Source organism: Fukomys damarensis, unplaced genomic scaffold (genome assembly GCF_012274545.1).
Source record: "Fukomys damarensis isolate Sample0158 unplaced genomic scaffold, DMR_v1.0_HiC HiC_scaffold_27, whole genome shotgun sequence".
NCBI lineage: Eukaryota > Metazoa > Chordata > Mammalia > Rodentia > Bathyergidae > Fukomys > Fukomys damarensis.
The window spans coordinates 15806594-15829097 of NW_022900939.1; the positions used below are offsets into that span (position 1 = coordinate 15806594).

The following is a 22504-nucleotide window of genomic DNA, read 5'->3' on the forward strand; positions in this document are numbered from 1 at the left end:
TTCAAAAAAAAAAAAAAGTTGGAAAATTTGGGCGAAGAAACAGCAGTTACCAAAAGCTGGGAATCCCTGTTCTAGAATCCCTGCAACTAGAACTCTGTGACCACATGCTTTTAAGGAGCAACATGTCATTTTAAACGCCTGGTTTTGCTTTTCTGGGGCTTTCTGAGAAACCACGAAGCCCTGATTATAGTCGGAGGGTTTCGCAGGCTGTCGCCCCTGGGATGGGATCTGACAGCTTGGCTCCGCTAGCGCTGTTGAAGTGCTAATGAGAAATGCTAATTGGACTTGGCCAGGGCTGGGATGCTTGGCCTTCTGGGAGTGGAAAAGGCAGTGTCCTTCGGGGCGGCAGCTCCCAGCCCCTCTGGGCTTGACGGAGAAAGACAACATGGAGGAGGGAGAGGACTCTGCAGGGGTCACTGGCCTCTGGGTGGGCGGGACGGGCCCTCGCCTCTGACTCAGCGCCCTGAGCTCGCGGCCACACAGCCAGGCCTCACCACGGTGCCGCTCAGGCACGCTGCAAACTGAGTGGCCCTCGAGCCTGCCAGGCTGGCTCCTAGGGCAACTCCAAGAAATGACCGGCTCTGCTGGGTGCAGACTGCAGCGGCCGCTTCTCATTCTGCCCCCACGGCACCAGGCGCAGTGACGATGTGAGATTCGGTCCTCTGCCCTGCTCTGTCCAGACAGGGAACAGGGCCGAGCTTGCCACACGGCTGCGGCCCGTGGAGCTTTCCCAGCTTCCCGAGGTGACCTCTCCACTTTGCTTCCCCACAGGTGTCCTCTCCCTCCCTGCGTACTTCAGTCCCTACAATGGCGGGTCCCTGGGTCACGATGAGCGAGCCGACGCCTATGCCCAGCTAGAGCTGCGGACCCTGGAGCAGTCTCTCCTGGCCACGTGCGTCGGGAGCATCTCGGAGCTGAGTAAGTGTGGCCTCCACATCCATCCAGCAGGATGGCAGGGCTGGGGTCCGAGGGAGAAAGTGGGAAAGGACTGGCTGCCTGCTCTTCTATTGGTGCTTACTTCTAGATCTTCCAGCTGCGCTCCAGCCCATGACCTCCTGGCCAAGTACTTTTCTACCTCTGGGCCTTTGCACTGACTACTCCCTCTTCTGCTGCATTTTTCCCCAGATGCCCAAACATCGATCCTTCACTCCTTCTAAGCGTCCAACCAAAGGCACTTTATCAGACAGGCCTTCCTAAACCCTTTTATAAATGAGCTCCCACTCTCATTCCAGTGCCTCCTTTCAGGGGTTTTGGCTTGATGCCGTGAGCAGACCACCACTTGACATTTAGATATTTATTCCTCGGTAGTTTATCATCTCCTCTGGAGTAGAATGTCGGCTTTGGCTTCAAGAGGACAGAGACTTGATCTCTTCTGCCCCCTGCTTTGCCCCCAGTGCATGGCACAGAACAGCCGCCATGCTCAGAGTCGGTATACACACGTGTGTGTGTGTGTGTGTGTGTGTGTGTGTGTTAACAGGAATAAGCTCCGTCCCACCTAGTGTTTGTCTCCTGCAGCTCCTGAAGACAGAGAAAGGTCTTCTCAGCATCGACAGGACAGGCTGGGTCACCTGCCACACCGCCCCTGTCCCTCCCTCTGAAACCAGAGGTTCTGCTGCCTCTCGTGGAGGAGGGAGGAGACAGAGGCGGAGGCAGATACTGTAATTTTTCTCTGAGACTAAAGCGCTTAATGAGACTAGTGATACTTGGCACCAAGCACCGTGGACCTAAAAGTTTACCCTGGATTTTACACGCATTAACTCTCCGTACCCCACAAGTCCAGCCTGCCTGGTGGGGTAAGAAGTTTCATTTTTGTGTCGATCCAGCTACTATGGGAGCACAGGTCCTTACGTTCTGTTTTATCCCTCTGTACCCATGAAAATTTTAAAGGGAAGGGACAAAACATAAACAAAACAACTCACTTCTCTTTGAAGGCTGCCAGATGTTAGAGGCCTGTGGCCAGATGTTAGAGACCTTTTTCAAAGATAGTGCTCAATTCCAGGCTCTTCCCTGCCATCTTTATTTGATGGCTCATAATGAGGTTGGAAAGACTGGAGTGAAACCCGCAGCACCTCTAATCAAGTCTTTCATGGTTAACAAGGGGGGAGGGCTTGTTTTTCCATGCCTGGTGGGCGTTTCTGGGCTCCAGGCCAAGTTCCCCGAGCCTAGAATCAATTGATTCGCAAGTAGGAGGAAGTTGCGGAAGCCGAGCACCCACCTACACTGATCTAAGAGCCCAGCCCAACTGGACTGGGCTCCTCGCACAGCCTGTGGGGCACAGCCAGGGACAGAAACTTTATATAATGCAACCGAAGTGAGTGTGTGGAAAAATGAGGTAAACCAGGCATGGTGGTGCAGGCCTATAATCCGAGCACTTGGGAGGCAGAGGCAAGAGGATTGCCTTGAGTTCAGGTCCAACCTGAGCTACAGAGGGAGACCCTGTCTCAGAAACAAAACCAATAACAACAAAAAAAGAGTGAAATAGGACGTGTAAAATGCAGGCCCAATTTTTAAAGTTATTATTACGTTAGCTGGACATAAAATGACCAGCTCCAGTCCTGGCTGACTCCTTTGGCAGCTGTGCAGCTGGGGCAAATCACTGAACTGCTCCGAGCTCCTTTCCTCACCTGTCGAGGGTAACTACCTCCCTGCCGATGTGAAGAAGGACTGCGTGAAATGGGGCTTAGATCGGATGAGCTGGGCACCTCCAGCGCCTGCTGCCTGTGAGGGTTCCCAACCCTCTCTCTGGGGGCCTCTTTGTTCCTGGCTTCCTTTGGGGGAAGCCCTAAGGAACAGCTTCCCTTCCTTCCTTGGTTCTCTTCCCTGCTTTCTGGCTAGAACTGTGCCGCATTGCCCACCATAACAATAAACAACAACAGAAATAATGATAATGGCTTCTCCCTTGTTGAGACTTTGCAATGAAATTTCAACAAGATGCATCCTTGATGCTATCACAGACTCTTTGATTTCTCCTCCTTGGGGTCCTATGATCCTGCCAAGTCTTAGGACATTTAGACCTCAGAGATGGAAGCCAAGGTTCAGCCTCCGGCCTGGCAACTGGCTGAGGGAGGGAGGCAGGGCGGCCGGTGATGCCAGTTTCTGCCACTCAGGAGCCCAAGGGCAGGGCTGGGATTATTGCTGAGCATTTCAGGGTTCAAGACTCCTCCTAACCTGGGAAATGTGGGGCAGTGCTTAACCATAGGTCATGGGTCTAGAAGGATGAGCTCTTCATGAGGTGACTATAGGGCAAAGGAATAATAAGGCGAGCATAGTGGCAGATGCTTGTAACCCCAGCACTCGGGAGGCAGAGGCAGGAGGATCACCACTAGTTCAAGGCCAGCCTGTTCTATACAGTGAGACCTTGTCTCCAAAAAGAAAAAGAGGAATAACAATAGTACTAGTATGATATTCAGCCTTACCAAGTCCTTGGTCTGTGACAAAGTGATGGTAAGTGGTTTCCATCTGTTGTTTCTTTGAATCCTCAAAATTGGTAGACACTATCATTTCCACTGTACAGATGAGGAAACTGAGGCTCTGTGGCTAACAGTAGCAGACATCTGATTTGAAGCCACGTGTGTCTGACTCGAATCTATGCTCTGATCAGTTTTGCTGGTGATTTTAATCCCAGTGATTAAATCCTGGCTGAATATTAGCATCGCTGGGGGAACTTTTACAAACTGCAGATGCCAGAGTCCTGCCCACATGGATGGAACCGAAGTCTCTGGTAGGAGCTGGGTGTCAGGAACTCACGGCCCCAGTTGGCTGTGGGTCAGGGGGAGCCCCAGGCAGCTGACTTCATGATGAGTGGAGCCAGAAGTACAGGGAAAGTGACTACCAGGGGACGGAGGAAGGGGAAGAGGGGGACTCTTTCCCAGGGGAGAGGGCTATTCTAGGAGTGTCATTTGTCCCTGTTTGGAAGCCAGACGTTGTTACCATTGCTGTCTTGGGAGAATCTGGCATCTAAGAAACTCAAGTTGAGCCTTCTGGAAGTTGCATTCAAAAGTGAAACGCACATCCAGACACTTCTTTCACACTCCGCATTTGCCTGGTGCCTCCTATGTGGAAGACCCTGTGTGGAGTCCGAGGGACGCTAGGGACTGCAGTTGGTCCCAGAGTCCCGGGAAGATGGATAATCAAAGTTGATTGGAGGGCCAGATATTTAGCGTAGTGTCACCACGCCTGCCTCACAAGCACAAAGTCCCGAGTTTGATCCCTGGTTACTCCCCACCAACAGCCCCCCACTGCCAAAAAAAGAAAAAAAGTTAATTGGAGAGATGAATGAATTAGCTCTGTTGCACACTTAAAGGCGCACTGTCCCTGGTCAACTTGTGACCTATTCGATTCTGCTACTTTCCTATTAGCTGTGTCTGGAGGCTTCCTATGGAAGGGGCTGCCATGCAGGGGAGGGGGCTGAGCCCCAGGAGAGACCTTCAAGTTCTCAGGCCTGGGGGGAATGCACTAGCAGAGGCGCCACTCGGAGGTGCCTGCAGGTGCCCAGAGCTATTTCAGCGCATCCTTTCTCAGCATTGTGGTCTCACACAATGATGGGACGCTTCCTGTCCAGGGCTGCAGGGATATTGAAAAAACTTGACCTACAGGAACACAACACAGGATGTGGGGGCTTGGGACCCCACAGTCTCCCGACAGGATGGGCTGCAGCCCAGATCATAGTGAAGTTCACGGAGTCAAGTTTGGAGTCAAGGGAGCCTGGGTTCAAGTGTAGACCATCCCGATCACTAACTGTGTACCCACTACCTGTGTGCACCCAGCTTCCCTGAGACTCAGAGAATGCTTGGGGTCAGTAAATGTTTATCAGATAAGCCTCCACTGCTTCATCTGTAAACGGGAATAACACTTGACACCCTTGAGGTGTAAAGGTCAGATTAACTCACATCTCTAAGGAACCGTACCCTTGAGACATTAGGTGAGCGTTACGTGGACAGGGCTGTCCAGTGTCCTGGAGGAACAGAGGTCAGAGGCCCTCTCTGTGCAGAGCCTGTCTGGGCTGGGGACAAAGACCAGAGGGATTCTCTAGAGCACAGAGCCAGGGACGGGCCTGGGGTGGGAGAGAGTGTGGGGATGTTGAAAAAGAAACCACATTAGCATAAATTCTGGAGGAGGCCAGCGCTGAGTGTTTAATTTATCTCTTAAGACAAGACTGGAAATGAAAGGGAAACTAAATTGCTATTGTGCACATAGGTGACACTTTCCACCTCCGCCTGCAGACTGGAGGATAAATAGTAATTAAGCCAGCGAAGGGAGCTGGTTCTCTTTAGCCCCAAGCCTCCCTGGGAGAATGTGGGCTGTGAACTCAGGCTCTGTCTTTGGTTTTTCTCCCCTGCACCCCAGGCGACCTGGTCTCCCGAGCCATGCACCACATGCAGGGACGTCACCCTCTGTGTCCAGGCACCAGCCCAGCCCGCCAGGCCCGCCAGCCGCCTCAGCCCATCACCTGGTCCCCCGACGCCCTCCACACACTCTACTACTTCCTGCGCTGTCCACAGATGGAGTCCATGGAGAACCCCAACCTGGACCCCCCAAGAATGACCCTGAACAACGAACGGTAGGCCTCTTCCCTGGGCTGAGCACCTGATAGGGCTTGTCCACCAATGCGCATTGACCGACTAAATGACGGCCAACTGACAGTGAGGGGAGCCGCGGAGCTGGCCGCTGTACCTGTGAGAACAGATGAAGGCTTGACCCGCATGCCGCGGGGTTTTGTTTCTTTTAAACCCAGGGAGATGCAGCTTGGGCTCGGGAAGGATTTGGTCCTCAGTGTTGGGTTTGCCGGTTCAGCACAGAGCAGCTGGTTTGAAACTCAGCTGCCTCTTTGTAGAACAGGGTGAAGGCAGCGGTGAGAACCGAGATACCACGGAGAAAGCACTTGGGCTGCCCGCCCTGTCTGCGCTTTTGGTCATGATGATGTCACTGTCACCAGGAATCCTGGTTCTGTCCGGCCCCTTCCACTCATTCACAGATGAGATTGCTGGGCCCCAACAGCCCTTTGATCTCCATCAGGCCAGTGGTTGAATAACTGCGGTGTCTGAGTCCAGTCCTTCCCTTTCCCATTTGGGGACAGGGGTGCTAAGAATAAATGCACAGGTTGTGGACTGCACAAAGGAGATCCAGGAAGGACTCAGGTGGGGGATGCCTATGGGCCCACGTTGGCCTGTGCACTGGAGCCTTCTTGAATCTTCTGCTAGAGCGTATGCTTTCTATAGCCGCCCCAAGACCATGTGTGCTGGCATGAGCCTCACCTGGAGGCCGTCACACGGCCATTCAAGGTAGAGACTGGCTGTGGGCTCATGAGTTGTGTGTTGAGGCCCAGGGGACGGAAGACCCCTCTCCCTGGGCTTAGGAAGCCCCATCTGCACGTTTCACCTCACAGCAGGGCGGGAGAGGCAGAGGACCAAAGACTCCACCCATCTGGGAGAGAGACTGCGGCTGGGGCCTTGGCCAGAGGCCTGTTGTCTGCAGTCAGCATTGGTGGCATTGGCCTGCTGCGCAGCCAGGCCCGTTTCTGCAGCTCCTCTACAGTCACAGGCCACACAGGCGACAAAGATGGGTTCCTGAAAAAGCCCCCAGGGAAACTCTGGCAACCCCGAGATCTGGGGGTCGGGGGCCTTGTGGGATTAGGTGGCCTGGGAACAGAAAACTGCTCTGGCCTTTGTGAAAGGTTCTTGGGAGCTTTGTGCACGGATCTGGGCCTCCCTGGCCTCCTTTCTCAGCGGTGAGTGGGGAGAGGCCATGAGGCAGGTGAGGACGCAGCCCCTGCAGGGAGAAGCGCAGAGCAGCGGTGGCCTCTCTCACACACGCATAGTAAATGCTGCCATGACTCAGTGTTCCCAGTAGCACTGTGATGTCACACTTTATTTCTCCGGGAGTGGGAAGGCTGAGAACCCTAGCTGATGCCGAGCAGCCTCTCATGGGAGGGGAGCCCCGGGACGCGCCTTGTGCCCCAGCTCTTTCTGCCTTGCGGAGAGTGTTTCAGTTTCAGGGGCTAGGGAGGGCGAGAAGAGGCGAGGCTGGCACGGGGTGGGGCGCAGGGATTCGCTTGCTGTTGGTGAGGTTCCCAAGGGTGCTGGGCCCAGGCCCTGGCTCCTCGGTGAAGGCAGCTAAGCTGCTTGGCCCAGGGGCTGTGACATGGCCCTGGGCTGTCTTGGACAGAGAAGCCTCTGGCTTTCCAGACCTGGAGAGTATCTCGGGCCCAAGGCTCCATCCAGCACGCGGAGGCAGCTTCTCTCCAGCTCCAGACTCTTATCTGCGGTCCCGACAGCTGACCCAAGCGGTAACACACATGTGCTTCAGCTTAGACACCTAACTATCCCTGGGGAGCCCTTCTCTCCTGGTGCACTGGGTGACTGGAGTTCGCTAGGCTCCCAGAGTACGTCTGTGAGTTTGGGGCTGTTCCCCCAACTCTGCCTGCTTCGTCCCTTGCAGCTCCTTCCTATTCCACCTCAGGACAGGAGCCCTGATAGCTCTCAGACAGGGGCCCTGGCCCAGGAGCCGCCTAGGGGACGGGGAGGCAGGAGGAGGAAGTTGCAAAAATAGCAGAAGCTGAGGGCAGAAGTGGGCTCTGCTGTCCTCAGCCCTGTGCCTGCAGAGAGCCAAGCACAGAGGCAGGGGCTCCAGGCTCAGATCCCCGTGCCAGCCCACACCTCGGGCTGCCCCGCTGCACTGTGGGCCAAAGTGTTCTATCTGGGAGAACAGTGAACTGACACGTGCTCTTCCTCTTCATAGCATTTCTACTTCTTCTTTCCTTTGTATGCCCTGCAACACGTCCCACAAGGAAGCTACCGTCACGACCCCCATCACAGATGTGGGCACCAGGCCATGGCCCCCAACCTGCTATGTGGCTGGGCAAGGATTAAAATCAGGTTTCTGGCCTCAGAGCCCTTCCTGTCTCCATGTCAGGCTATGGCTTTCTGCACCGGCTGCTAAGGTCTGATCCCAAACCCCTAGGAACACTCCAGTGAGTCCTGGTCTTTAGGGCCACCTCCTCCGGGCCATCCCAATTCCACCTGCCCTCCTGTCCCAGGATCTCACCCTCCTCACCCTGGGAAAGCTTAGAACTGGGCCCTCCCAGGTCCCTCCCAGGTCCCTCCCCGGATACCTCTCCCGTTGGCATCTTGGCATCCCAGGCACCAGCCGGGCCCAAAGCAGGGTCCAAAACACAGGCTTAGTCACAGCTGCTGCCTTGCAGGGTGCGTCAGTGCCGAGATCAAGCCAGAAAGTGAAAGAACCTGTTGTCGGGGATCCGGGGAGATCAGAGGACAGCGACAGCCATCTGGCTCAGTGTGGTCCTTGCTAGTCGCTCCTGGAGGCAGAGGGATGAGCCAGGCAGCCAGGCCAGCAGCCTGGGTGGAGGATGGCTCCTCTGTCCTTGTCCCCCTGAGGAATGAGAGAGGCAGGAGGCCCGCCAGCTCGCCAGCAGATGGCTGGAAGACAGTGGCATCAGGCAGAATGGAGGGAGACAGGGCTAGAGGTGCCAAGGGCGAGGCAGGAGGTGAGCCAGTCCTCGTCATCAGAGGACTGTCAAGGTGGCCCTGCACACAGCCCCAGGAGGGACACGAGGCCGGTCTGATGCCGTCCTTCGTCCCCAATTCGCACAGAGCTCTTCTCGCTGGGGCTGCTAGGGCGTGCACAAGTGTCCAGGCCGGGGCCCAGGGGAGACCCTGGCAGAAGGCACGTGTGTGGTCCAGCTCTCAGCTGCCTTGTTCCAGGACCTGTGGCTCCTGAGAATGCCTGCGGCTCAACTTCCATGGGTCCCTGAGTTGTCCTGTGGTTCTTATCCCTGCTGTCTGTTGCAGTGAAAGTCAGTTTGTCTTTCTGGATGTCAGTTCCTCATCAGCAAAATGGTAACAATAGTAGGATGTTTCTGGTTATTAGAAGCCATGGAGTAAAACACTTAGCTCGGTGTCTGACACATTAAAATGTGCTTTATAAGTAGGGCTGCCCCTCCCATATTTATCTACCATCATCTAGTTTTTAACAGTTATCAGGAAAGCAAGAAGACTCCAAATCTGAAACTAAGACAAGGAAAAAAATTATAAAGATCACAGCAGAAATGAATGAAATTGAAACAGAAAAAAACAGTACACAAAATCAACAAATCAAAAAGTTATCTCTTTAGAGGAACTGAGACCGTATGTCGGCCCTTAAGCAACGGAAGACCCCTCCAAATAACCACCTTTCTCAGCTCCTTTGGATTTGAAACCAAATCGTTCACCTCCTTCACATCTTCAAGTGACTACATACGTATTCCCAGGTGACACCTTCGCTGCTGCCCCGTTAGAAACTGAGTCGGAACAGCATTTTTAAATCAGCTTCTGAGTTCCTGACCCCCAACCACTGAAATGATAAAGATTCATGCGACTTCTAGGGGCAGCTCTTCCCATAACAATAGTAAAATAAGTTATTCCTGAACTGGGCCAGAGCTAGAGGTAAAACTTTTAAGAGTAACGGGGTTTTTAATGTAGTTACAAAATATTTCACATAGGTTTATATTAGTGGTAAAGAGAAATGATTAACTGTAAGAGAGTGGAGGGAGGAAGGAGAAAAAGAAGAGGGAGCAGAAGGGTCGCAAAGGGAGAATACAAGAGTTTTGTGATTTTTCCAGAAGACTCAATGTAAAATAAAAAGTTAAAGATATCTGTCTATGTATGAACATTACCTAATGATAGTAACAAAATTGTGTATGTCATGAAAACATTTGTAGTTGAGAAAATGAAGTGGATTTGTATTGTATGGAAATTTATGTGAATGGTAATGGGAATTAACCATAAGTCTAATAAAATTTTGTTTAAGGAAAAAAAAGATATATAGGAAGAGGGGAACTGGAAGTGATGAAGACAGGAGAAAGAAGGGAAGTGAGTAAGATCAAGATGCCATATTATATAGGTGGTCGTGGTGTAATCCCAGCACTCAGGAGGCTGAGGCAGGAGGATTGCTGTGTGTTCCAGACCAGCCTGGGCTACACAGTGAGTTCCAGGTCAGTCTCAACTACATAGTGAGACCCTGTCTCAAAAATCAAACAAACAAACACAATGCCATATATATACATACCAATTCCCGGTGACGAATGTATTTACTCTGGGCCACAAACATGCACTAATATAAAAGGGTTGAAGCAGTTATCAACTCATAATCTTATTTGCCCATTTCTCACTGCTCAGCTCAGATTATTTGGAAAAGAATGTGAATATCATATTTTACCTATACATATTTAGTGTCCATTTTTAAAAGATAGGAGTCTAAAGAGAACCGTAGTACCATTGTCTCATTTAAGCAAAATTACAATTGCTCAATATTATCAGATTTCGAGAAAGTGAGCAATTGGGTACCCCCCCGGCTCCTACCAGAAATCGTGTCCTTTGTGAATATTTCAGTATGTTTCTCTGAAAGGTAAGAACCCTTTAAAAGTGACTACAGCACAGTTATCAAACATAAGGTAGGGAATAATTTTTATGAGCATCAAATATCCAGCCAGTGCTCACATTTTGCTACATGCCTTGTTTTAGAATTTTTTTTTAAGAGAGAAAAAAAGAATTAAAAAAATAAAGCCATTCTCACAATCTCTGCCGAACAAATTCAAGAAAATAAAATGTGTTCATTGTTCAAGTCAGGGTGCCTATTGGAAGGTCCACCTTTCCCCACTGATATCAAGGCTGTTGGACAGTGAGCACCCATAAACATGTGAGTGAGCAGGGCATTTCTTAAACTATGGTTCCCAAGTGACATCCGGGAATATCGAGTTCCTCATACTACCGTACAATTAATATTACTACTGATACAACCACTGCTGTTGGTGTTCGTACAAGCAGTTATGAATAGGACTGCTCCTGTGGATGACAGCGCAACTATGAACAGTGCTGCCCTCTCAAGCTGTCCCCTAGAGGCCAGTTATAGGTGGCGTTGGAGAGCACAGGAGCCTGGTGTGGTGGCGCGTGCCTGTAGTCCCAGTACCGGGAAGGTGAGGCAGGTCTCGAATGTGAGACCCACCTAGGCTACATGGTAAAACTGTGTCTCCAAACAGGTTGAATGGAGGGACAGACCCTACTGTACGGGCTTTACTTGTTTCTCCATTTCTGTGGATCAGTGGAGAAGGGATAAGAGAGTTTTAAAGAATGGTTTGTGTGACCCATTCTCCAGCATAATGAGGGAAATAAAAACAAGACAGAAATTTTAAAACAAGCAAAAGCCAGCAGGCAGTGGAAAGGGAAGAGGAAGGTGGCTGTCAGGGTCTGGCCTCTCTTGAACCTGAATCCCAGCCCTGTCACTTGGGAGCTGGGTGGCCTCGCTTGTGTCATTTTGCTTCTTTTGGTTTCTTAATCCAGGAACAGCAGTGCCCACCTCTTAGGGGTGCCATGGGATTAATTGTTAATATACACAAAGCACACAGAACAGTTTCAGTCTCACAGTATAGCTCGGATTTTGTCTTCATCATCACCACCACTTTCAAGAAAGTCTTGGGCCGGGGATTTAGCTCAGTGGTGCCACCCACTGCCTTGTAAGCACAAGCATCCAAGCTCTATCCCTGGTACCAAAAAAAGGAGTCTTGGAGAAGGCTGTGGGATGGTGTCAGGGCAGCCTGGGGATGTGGTTGGGCCTGAAAGGACAGCCACAGGAGACTCAGACAGGTAGGCGGCACAACTCACAGAAGGACTTTTGCTTTGTTTTTTTCTGGGGTTTTGTTTGTTTGTTTTGTTTTATTAGTGCATGTTTGCAGGACATGTTCACATCCCTTCCGGGGAGTTGGACACAACACATCTTATTTTCCTTTTTCATCCCTTTTCCCTCCCTCCGTCTCTTGATCCGCTTTCCCTTTGAGAAAGATCTATCTCCCTACTTCCTACTTTTATTTTTCTCTTTATTTATACTTTGTGTTTAGAAGAAACCACCCAGTAGAACTGTGGTGTTTAGAAGTACACACATGGGTGTGTTTTCCCCAAGTCTTTGCTGAGTGTTGTTCCTCAAAGGCTCCCAGGTCAGGCAGAAGGTCTGCGGACACCCAGGGCAGATGCACGTGCTCAGAGCTCTCAAGGTCAAGTCCAGTCCTCTTCCTGCGGCTCTGATTCGAGCAAGCCAGCCTCAGTTTCCTCTTGGGAAAGTGGAGCACCCTGCCCGCTTCTGGGGGTGCTCCCCGAGTTCTGGGAACATGCCCCTAACAAATGAGGGCCCCCCATGAGGAGAGGCGGCCCTTTGTTCCATTCCAGATGCAGCAGGGGGAATGTCCCCCTCTAGGGAGCACTTTACATAAATCAGAGGCGCCCACTGATAGGCTGTGTGCTCGGGCTAAAGAAGCGGGCTCGTTAATCTTTTGCTCAGCTTGCGAAAGTGTTTTCTTATCAAATAATAGAGATGATGGCAGCAGTGGCTTGATGCTACTGACTTGTGATTCCCCTAAATACCATTTCAAGAAGATTTGCAATCTTAAGCTCTTTTCTCTATTCCTCTCCCCCTTTTTGTGCATGAAATTCCCATCTGTTTACCCAAAATGGAAGTACATGAAATAATAGCTATTGGGTGAATGAAGTACTTGCTTCCGTGTATCTCCCAGGCTGGCATCTGCAGTTACCTCCGAAGTGACTTGTATGTCGTCTGCAGTGTATGCGGGGTGCTGGACCTCCTTCCCCCAGACACTCCCCACCACTCTTTTTGTTCTCTCTCCACCTGAAATTGCTATGGGTGAGTGTTGATTTGCTCACTAGTCTGTCCTCTCCTCACCCTTCTAAAACAGAAGCACCATGTTCCTACCTTGTGCCTGAGGTGTCCTCAGGACATAGACCAGACCCCGGAACAGACATAGTAGGCAGTCAATAAAATAGGCAGTGAGTCTAATGGTTAGGATCTTTGAAGTCAGGCTGTAAGATGGGGTCCCTGCTCTGCCATTCACTTAGCTGTGTGACTTTCATCAAGTTATTTGATTGCTGAGCCCCTCTTCCTCCAGCTTGAAATTCAAAATGACTTGACCTGCTTTCAAAGGATTTTGTGGGAATCAAATGAGGGAATACGTGAAAAGAACTTGTAAGCTTCTCATATATGTTAGCTGCTGATATCACTATAAATACTATTATCATAAACCTATAGACGGACTGAAATGGCTAACCTATGTTTAATGCACAAATAATCCAAAACACTGGTGAATTTAGGAGTCCTGTCTTCTCAGAATACGTGTTTTCTCTCCCTCACCTATATACCTACCTCCTCTGTTCCTGACCTTGGTTCTATCTTAACTTGGCCACAACGGTAGCCAGGACCAGGTTTGTGATAGAAAGGATAAGGTAGACCAGATGTCTCAAGACTTAAGTGAGGATTGTTCTAGATAAAGATATCTACAAATACTAGATTTATGACACCACCCAAGGATTTCAAAGAGCTCTACAACCTGGATTCCATTTGTCCATTGAATCAGAGATCAACGTCACTACAGTCAGTGCTGTGTCATGTCACTGGCCTCTGGCTTACTGGTTGGCCATAGGGCCAATGTGACAGGCGGCCATTGTGTGCCTGGGAGTGGTGGGATCCCATTCATTCTGCACAGGCTGGAAGCTCTGAGACAGAGCTCTGCATTCTGAAAAATACTTCACACAGCTTCCTGGCAGAGCTGTTGGACGAAACTGTCTACAGATGAGGAGACTGAGGCTCTAAGAGGGCCCGAGGCATGGCCAAGAACACAGCTGGGAAGAGACAGAGCAGAGCTCAGGCAGGATGGTCCACTTATGATAATGCAAGGAATTCACACTGGTGAACGAACCCCTTCCCCTTCCCAGGAGAGAGGACTGAGGATCTGAGTCTCTCCCTTGGCACCTCCTCTGCCTAGGGCACTTGGGCAACTTGCTCCCAACTTCCTGGGGCCTCTTTCCCATCAGACTTGGTTCTGCTGGCTCTGGATGGCCAGCCTGAATGTGGGCATCTGCCAGCATCCAAGAAGGAGCAAGCCAGGGATTTGGGGCAGACAAAGAAAATAGCAATGCCAGATGACAGGACAGGATCTTGGCCCGGCCTCTGACAAGCACCCCCAGGGGCTGCCCATTACGTGCAACTTCCTGCCCCATTGTTGCACCCACTGGGTCCTCACAGAAAAGAAGACTGGGAACTGCAGCTCTCTTCATTCCTTCACAGTGTTTTTCTAACACGGGCAGCAACAATCCCCTTTGTCTGCAGTACCGCCAGGATTCTGAGAGTGCTCAGTGCAGGGAAATCCCAGCTCCAAAGGGAATTGATTTTTCTTTCTTACGGCAGCTTCTGAGGCTGAGCTGGAGACAGTTCAGACCCTGAGGATGGGGCAGGACACAAGCTCAGGCCTATCAGGAACCAGGCTGGGCTGGTTTCTGGCCTGCTCTTACTTGCCTGCCAGCCAAGTAAGATTTCCTCTCTTAACAAACCTGGCTACTGCTGACAGCTGCCTGGGACCCCTACCCGAACACTCTTTTACTGGTTGCAGGTTTGAAAGGAGGCTGGGGTGCACACTCCTGAGACCTTGGGTTCCAAGACACATTGAAGGCATGATGAGGCTGTGAATGCAAAAGCTGGAGTTTGGACACAGGGTGCCCTGAGTCTTTCTTTACTCTATCCTGCCTCTTTCTGGTTCTCTCCTGGCCAGTGGGCTCATAGCGTCTTCTGTAGGGCAGTTTGGTATCATGAAAGGTCCCAGCACACTCGTTTTGTTTTTATGCTTTTAAGGGCCAGCCAGATCACTAGTAGCTGTCCATGTGACCTTGATCATGTGTCCAAACATCTTAAAGCTTTGATTTCCACGTTTATAAAGTGCAGGCTCCTCCCTTGCAGGTGACTGTAAGGCTCAGAAGTAACAATATGTGCAGATGGGCCAGCCCCATGCCTTGTTGGCACAGAGTAGGCCCTCAGGAAATCCTAGCCATGTCAGTGCCACTCAAAAACCCATGCCAGATCCTTCCCTGGGGCTGCTATTGGGATGTGGGTGCAGAAAGTAGGGCCAGGCCCCAACCAGAAGCCTGCCTTATAGCAGTGTTTGGGTCCACACCACCATCCCTGAGCCCCAGCCCCATCAACAAAACCACTAGTTGCCAGGCAAGAGTCTGCCCGTTATGCACGTCCCTGCCTCCTCCTAGAAATTTCTGGAAGTACTTCATTTGGACCCTGAAAGGGACACCTTTCTGTCTCAGACTATAGGGCAGTGGTGGTGAACCTATGACACATGCCGCAGCGGGTTGGTTGTTACCATACAATGCTCTAAAAGGTTTTCCATCACTGCAATAGGGGGACAAGAAAGGCAGCTGCTAGAGATTACACTCAGCAGCATTTGAACAGAATTAGCCCATTCTGTGAGCCTAAACAAAGACCGGCATCCCTGCCCCTACCCAGCAGGGATCCATGGGATACAGGCACCTAAGGCAGAGGGTGGTGGCAGGTGCCTATGGGAGAGAAGCGCCTGCATACTGACTAAAGCCCTATCTGCCTTCACATGGTGAAAGAGCCACACAGTCTCTGGGCAGCCATGCTGAGGCCCAGCATGGGAAAAGAACAGGTCTCTGGCAGTCACCGCTGTGGGCCTCCAGGTGAGGTGTAGCCTCTTGGCCAAGAGCCACACCCCAGCGACATGGAAAGCAGCCTGCTGTCACAGCACTCCATCCCAATGCACTGTGTGGGAAGAGGTGATACTCTGTGCACTGGACCAGCTGCCCACACGGTACTGGGAAGCTCTGGCCTGAGAAATGGGGCAGGTGCCCTGGACCCAACAGGGAAAGTTTGGAAGTCTGGGTGACTGTGCAGTGTCTCCTGGAAGCTGGACCATCTCTCCCACCTGAGATGCCACCTGGAGTCGGGCCCAGGTCCCAAGGGCAGATGGCTGAGTACCCTCTTCCAGGACACAGGCCACACAGACAACTGTGGGATCTGGGTCATACCCTCTCCGGTGACAGCTCCACCCCCCGCATCCGAGCTGCCTTCCCAGAAACTGCCAGAGCCCTGTCTCTGGGATTCCCGCTCCCCAGGAAGTAATTTATGGTTGAAAAGTTCCCCTGTGAAACAGTTCTCTCTTTATCTGGGAATTATTTCCTTTTTTATCTGAAGAGTACCATTTGTCAGTACCCAGGTCAACCCAGGCCTCCAGGGACAAAAGGCAAAGCAGCATCCCTTCCTCTTGCCCCTCAGAAATCACTCCAGAGTAAAGCAGCTCCCCAGCAGGTGGGCAAGGGAGCTCCAATCCCAGGGGTGAGAACCTGCCCTGCCCCAGTTATAAAGTCAAGAGGCAACCCAGGGCCAAGGGGGACTGCTCTTGAGTGGCACAGAATGTGCTCTTCAGGAGCCTGGGCTCAGGTCCACACCTTAGGTTCATGTTCTAGCTCTACCACTGGTCAGGTGTGTGTCAGGGAGCAAAACTCTTCACCTCTCTTGCCCTCAGTTTCCCCACATGATAAGGTGGGCCTCCTATGAACCTCTGTTGCCATGGGCACTTGCCCAGCATGTGTGAGGCCTTGGGTTCCATCCCCAGCACCACAAAGAAAACCAACAAAGCCCCTGCTTCATAAAGGAGGTATGAGGACTAAATTCATCAGTAGATGTAAGGGACTTAACTTAGGACAGCACCAGGTGCCCCACTGTTGGTCATTTTCTATTATCCCTGGATGGCCCCAACTGTCTTTGCGACTGGCTTCACACCCCACTGCCGATAGATTGCCATTGAGACTCGAGGACACCCACTGGGAAGAGGCAGTAGGTGGCATCTACATGCATATCCAACTGGGTGCAGTGGGAGATGCCTGTTGTCCCAGCTATTCAAGAGGCTGAGGTAGGAGGATCACTTGAGCCCAGAGGTTCAAGGCCAGTGTAGGCAACACACAGAAACTCCATCTAAACCCCACACATGAAACCACAGAGGGCTAAGGATGTAGCTCAAGGGTAGAACACATGCTTAGCATGTATAAGGCCCTGTGTTCAAGCCCCAATATCAATAAAAGAAACCAAATAAAACTACAAGTCATCTGTGAATCTAGGCAGGCTTTATCTAGTGCCTTTAATCTGTACCAGATGAGTTTTATGAAGGGTGTATTTTCCTCCATGGAAAGCTCAAAGCCCCGCCTGGACCAGAAGTTGCCTGGCTCCAAGCAGAGTTTGTGCCACAGGTCAGCTGCAAGTCCTGAGGCAGCCTGAGGGTCCGAAGAGAGAAACATGCCCAGCTCTGACTCTAAGCTGAGCCACAAACCAGAATGGTTTACCAAGAAATCCTAGAGAAGTAATTAATCCAAGATGTGAGCCGGACTAGAATCGCTTCCTTTGTGCTGGGAGTGGAATAGGACGTCAGTGGGACAATGTTGGTTTTATTCTACTTGGAGGTTTTGGCTTGGTTTGGGGCCACAGTGCCTCTGTTTAAATCACCAGGAAACCACAGAGAGGGACTCCAGAGCCAGCCCGACCTTCCCAGAGACATCTCTGTTTGTGGAGCCCTCGCTCCAGTGGAGAAGTCGGGCCATCTTTGCAGTGCTCTCTGCCATCCCCACCCAGACGACAAGCCAGGGGGAGGTGTGGGAGCAATGGGTTTCCCTGCAGGGTCCGTGAGAAGCAGGGACTTGGGCCGACTCCATCAACTCTAGAGCTTGGCTATGCCTCCACCGAAGGGGGAGAAGCTGGTGGGAGAATTGAGGGCTGAGGATGGAGGCACGGTGGCGGCCACCACCCTTGATGGGTGCCTGTGGGTGTCTAGCTCAGCCTCCCTGGTCTCCAAGGGTGCTGTCAGGCAGGGTGGGGAAGCCACACTAGGGACCAGCCAAGTCATGGTGTCCCTCCCAGCCCAGGGAACCCATCCCAAATGCCCTCCAGAGCCTCTGTCCTCACAGCCCAGAGTGGAGGTGACCACAAGGCCCAGACTGTTCCCTCCCAGCTGGTGAGCACATCCAGCCTTTGTGCCCACTTCTCCCAGAAGGATGGGACAAACCTGCTGGCCAGACATTCCACTCTCAGGTCCAGTGCAGAGGCCCGAGGCTCTCTCCTGCATGGGGCTTGGGTCACTGGCCCCCAGTTATAGGCCTGTGCCATCTGACACCCTGCCCCTTGCTCAGAGGATTCTGCTCACTCTGGGGAGATCAGAGCCTGCTTTGAGCTGGAAATTGGAGGTGTTTCCCATTCCATGTTGTTAAGACACTGCTTATAGGACTATAATCCCAATAAGTCATTTGCTTGTGGAGTGGTGCAGGGTTTATTTTTTTCCAGGCTGCAGGGACCTCTTAAAACCAAGGCCTTAAGAAGCCTTTTCTCCTTCATTTTTTAAGTGGGGAAAATAGTTTTTGAAGTCTTGGTCCTATTGAGGGGCCTTATGAGGCCCTTGGAGTGACAGAGTAGGGCTCATCATCAATATGATTACCTTAAGAGGAGAGATGAAGAGAAGCTGAACAGTGACATTGGGTCTGGTGTCACTCTTGCTTCTGAGCTGGCTGTGTGACCTTGTGTGAGGCACTTAGCTTCTGTGGGTTTCCATCTCCTCCTCTATCAGTGAGAGGAATTGGTCAGGATCACATCCAAAGACCCATTTCCCTGCTCTGTTTCATGGACTGGCCCCATGTGACAATAGTTGTCCACACCAAGGCAGGTGCTCCCAGAAAGTCGATGACCACAGGGTGAGTGTGAGTGCGTGTGTGCGTGTGTGTGTGTTGGGGGCAAGATAAGTTAGGCACAGGCCGCACTGTGGACATCAAGGGTCATAGAGCCCAAGAGATTCTGTGCCCACCTGACACATTCCTGACCGCCCCTTCCCCCACACAGGTCTTCACTGCCGAGGCCCAGAGCCTTTGCTGCCAGAGAATTTGTGCTCAGCATGGTCCTTGCATTTGTTTTTCTGCTTCAAGAGCTGGGTTTGAGGGGGGGTGGCGGGCAGCTCGCCGCAGGCTGCTGCCGGCTTCACGTGTTTACACTTGCTGTCGGGAGAGGCCAGGAGTTGGCGGGACTGTAGGAAGGCTGGAGCTGAGGCATTTTAATAGGACTGATTCCTATGGCCTCTCTAGCAACAGATGCTATCCTAGCAGTGATAGTTAACGTTCACAGAGCGCGAACCACCGTCCCAAGGCTGAGCTAAGCACTTTGCACCCGTACTTCCAGCTGTCTTGGGAGGTGGCCTAAGAATTGAGACCCATTTTTCTCATGAGGAAACTGAGGCTGAGAGAAGTGAAGTAATTTTCCCAGGAGCACACAGTCTAACTTACTGGGAATATAGCAGGTTGCAGTCTGGCGGTCACCTGGCAGAGCCCACGCACCTGACCCTGAGCAGCGGGTAGAGCTGCTGACAGGCAGAACTAAGAACAGAAGGGTTCTCTCTGTGCAGATGTCTGGAAACCTCTAACTCAAACAGCTCCTCCTTTAATACAGGCCCAATGAGGGTAAGGAGCCGATTCACTTGTATTGAAGAAATTAGGGTTTTCTCCCAGGGAGGACGCTGTTTGGATGGGTCTAGGGCCTCAGGTCCCTGGGCTGGGAGGGCACAGGCAAGCCATCCCACACTCCAGGGTTTACTGGAGCCTGTGCCACAGGGCCAGGGGCCCAGTACCGTGCCTGCTGCTGCTGGATAGCTCTGGGCAGTGTTGCCTTGGGGATCTGCTGTTGTCTTCTAAGGCAGAAGGATAGCACTGGGACCAGAGATGCTTTCTGGGAGTCTGCAGGTTGAAAGCTGCTTTGCCTGGGAGATGTTATTTGCGCTCTCACTGATTTTTCTCCTGAGCATCCAGAGGCTGTGAGACCTGACAAGGATGTCATTTTATAGCTAACAGCCAAGCGCACCCAAGGGGACAAAGGAAGAGGAAAATGGCCGATTGTCTGAGCGAGAACAGAGCAGAGACAGGAGAAACACATGCATCAGTTGGTCTCAGCCTCACTTCTCCCTCTCACTGTGGAGTTGGGACACCGCACAGCCGCTGCGGGTGGGAGTTTTCGTAGGGATTTTCCAGAATGTGCAGTGACACAGGCCAGCTCTCCTCAGCAAGCCCAGGGAGGGAGCTTGGTGAAATGACCAGAAAGGAAACAGCCTGAATCTGCAGCCCATGATGGGAATATTACTGAGAAACCCAGGCATTGTTTATCACTACCTACTTGAGGCCCACCAGCCAGGGAGTGGGAGGACTGAGGACAAGGCCTGAAGATGTTGGCTTAGAGGTGGACCATGTTAGAGGCAGAGATGATCTGGATTTCTGTATTTGAAAATATTAATCAGGATTCAACTCAGGAAACAGAAACCCCTCTAGGTATTTTAAGCAGGAAGGGATTTAATGCAGGCAAGTAGGGACTAACAGAATCATGGGAAGAGCTCAAGGAACAGATGCTAAGCTGAGCCTCAAGGAATTGCTCCAAGGACAGCAGAGCTCATCCATGGGGGGCCAGGACTGCTCCCTGAAACCATGAGTTCAAACATGCACCTGTGAGCTGTGATTCAAGGTTGGTGGTGGAATCAAGGCATCTTTGCTGTTGCTTTCACCACTCCTACCCCTGTCTCGGGATGCACCAAGAGGATAGAAACTAGACACTACAATGTTCCGTAGGAAACTAACCAAAAATACTTCATGCTTTTGTGACCTTTTTACAACAACAAAATAGACACAAAAGTGGCCTCAGCCTCATGTCTACTTCCCAGATCTCTTAGAGCAGCCTCTTTAATGGTGAAACCTAATTTGTATCTGGAACCCTAGCTGCAAAGGAGTCCAGAAAGTATAGATTTCAACTGTCCAGGCTCTGAGCAAGATAATAGGACGAAGCCAATGAGCCAATCCCTGGTGTACACCACTGAGGGCACCAGTCCTGCATTTTCTCACACACGAAATACTAAGACACATGAAACAGGAGAGTGAATCCAGACACCATCTGGTTGGGCTTCATGGTTCCCCAATTCCCTCTTGGATTTCCCCTAGTGCAGCTGGGAGATGCCTGCTTAGAAGTCTAGTAGCCGCACTTGGCACTTTGCCTTGGCTGTTGGCCACTGTGAGGAAGAATGGCTGGCAGATCATGAATTATCGTTTTATTTACACATCCACCTCTAACAGTGATGGTTTAACTGAAACCTTTTCCTTATTTTAGAAGAATTGATATATAGAAGTCTCTCTCTGAGTTTGCCTTCCTGTCTCATAATACAATTCTAAATTACTTGTTGGGGGGTTTAAATGCGCATTTTTAACCAAGGGAGAGCTTGTAAACAGAGAAATAGTTCATGACTGGATTGTTTTACCTTCCTAGATTACACAAGTTCCCCCCATCAAGCCTTGGCTTCCCACTCTCATGAGTCAACACTGTGCCCTTGAAAATTGAATATTATTTTTCTGGGCAGAAACATGACCTGGTCCATAGCTGAAAACTTGGGTGTGTTATACTTAATTACTAATACTCATCCATACTTTCAGTTATTCAGCAAACATTTATTGAAGATGTCTTGTGAGAGACCTCAGGTTAAGCATATTTTGGAGAAAGCAGAGACAAGGCATCATTCCTAACCTTAGAAGGAATAGGCTTATTAGGGAGGTGGGACACATTCATTGCTGGAAGAATCATAGGGGGTTACAGTGGGTCTCAGAGCAGAAAGAGATTTTTGGCTTCCAGAAAGAGGTGCCACTGGCACTGAGCCCTGAAGGTTAAATAGAATCTAGACAGGCAGAGGGGAAGAGTTGATCTTCCTCGTGAGGGGACAGCAGTGGGCAAGGAGAGCTGGAAAGCCTCAAGCACTGTGGTCCGTGTGCTGGTGACAGGTGTTGGCCTGGCTGGCGATAGTGGGGTGAGGACCAGTGAGGTTTCCCCAGCCTGTCACCTCCCCTCACACTCACTTTAGTGACTTGTACATTTCCTGCAGGGACAGGACCAGTATATCGGAATAACTTCCCAAAGGAGTCACCTTCCATATCACATCTGATTATTCTGGGGCTTGTAGTTGTTCAGCAAAAGAATCCTTCATCCTCAAAAAGAGAAACTATTAAAACTGTGAGGATGACCTAAGGCCTGAGGGCCTGAGATAAGTGACTGGGCCAGTTTCTGGCCATCACCTGGAGCTGGCTCAGAGTAGCTGAGGAGAGAGTGCCCGACTTTTCCCTGGTTAGAGAACTTAGCTGCGTGCCAAGGGGAAAGGTGGCAGACAGTGCAGGCCCAGTGCTCAAAGGCCCAGGGTAGCAGAGGAAGTGGAACATGTATAGGACAGGCTTCCTGCCTTGGCCTAGTGCCCACTGGCTGGCTTAGTTTAAAAGAAAGGACGGACGGATAAGGGATCAGGAGGGATAGGAGCACAGGAAGGAGCCAGGAGGCCGACATGGGCTGTCATCAGAGACACCAGCAGTAAGGGGTGGTGTCTTCTCCCTGAGACCCAGTGGGGGCAGAGCAGGCTGGGTGTCCACTGTCATGAAGCCAAAGTTTGGCTGTTGGGGCCATGAAATCTATTGGCCTGTGAATCACTCTGGTGGGGCTTTCACCATGGGGGACTTGCCAAGTTGGCAGAGGACAAGAAAAGTGAGTGAACCCCACCTCTGGCTGAGTCCCAGAGGGGGCAGGGAAAGGGGTGGGGGTGAGGGTG

The 22504-nt window shown here is 51.4% G+C and overlaps 1 protein-coding gene across 3 annotated transcripts in view; it reads left to right on the forward strand.

The window, feature by feature from the left end:
• Abtb2 (ankyrin repeat and BTB domain containing 2) overlaps window positions 1-22504 on the forward strand; it is a 171642-nt gene that overhangs the window by 130949 nt on the left and 18189 nt on the right. For all 3 annotated transcript variants that reach the window (XM_033756482.1, XM_033756481.1, XM_010612615.3), the window contains exons 2-3: window positions 772-918; window positions 5347-5560. In XM_033756482.1, the coding sequence (XP_033612373.1) occupies window positions 772-918; window positions 5347-5560 (361 nt within the window). The remainder of the gene's footprint in view (window positions 1-771; window positions 919-5346; window positions 5561-22504) is intronic.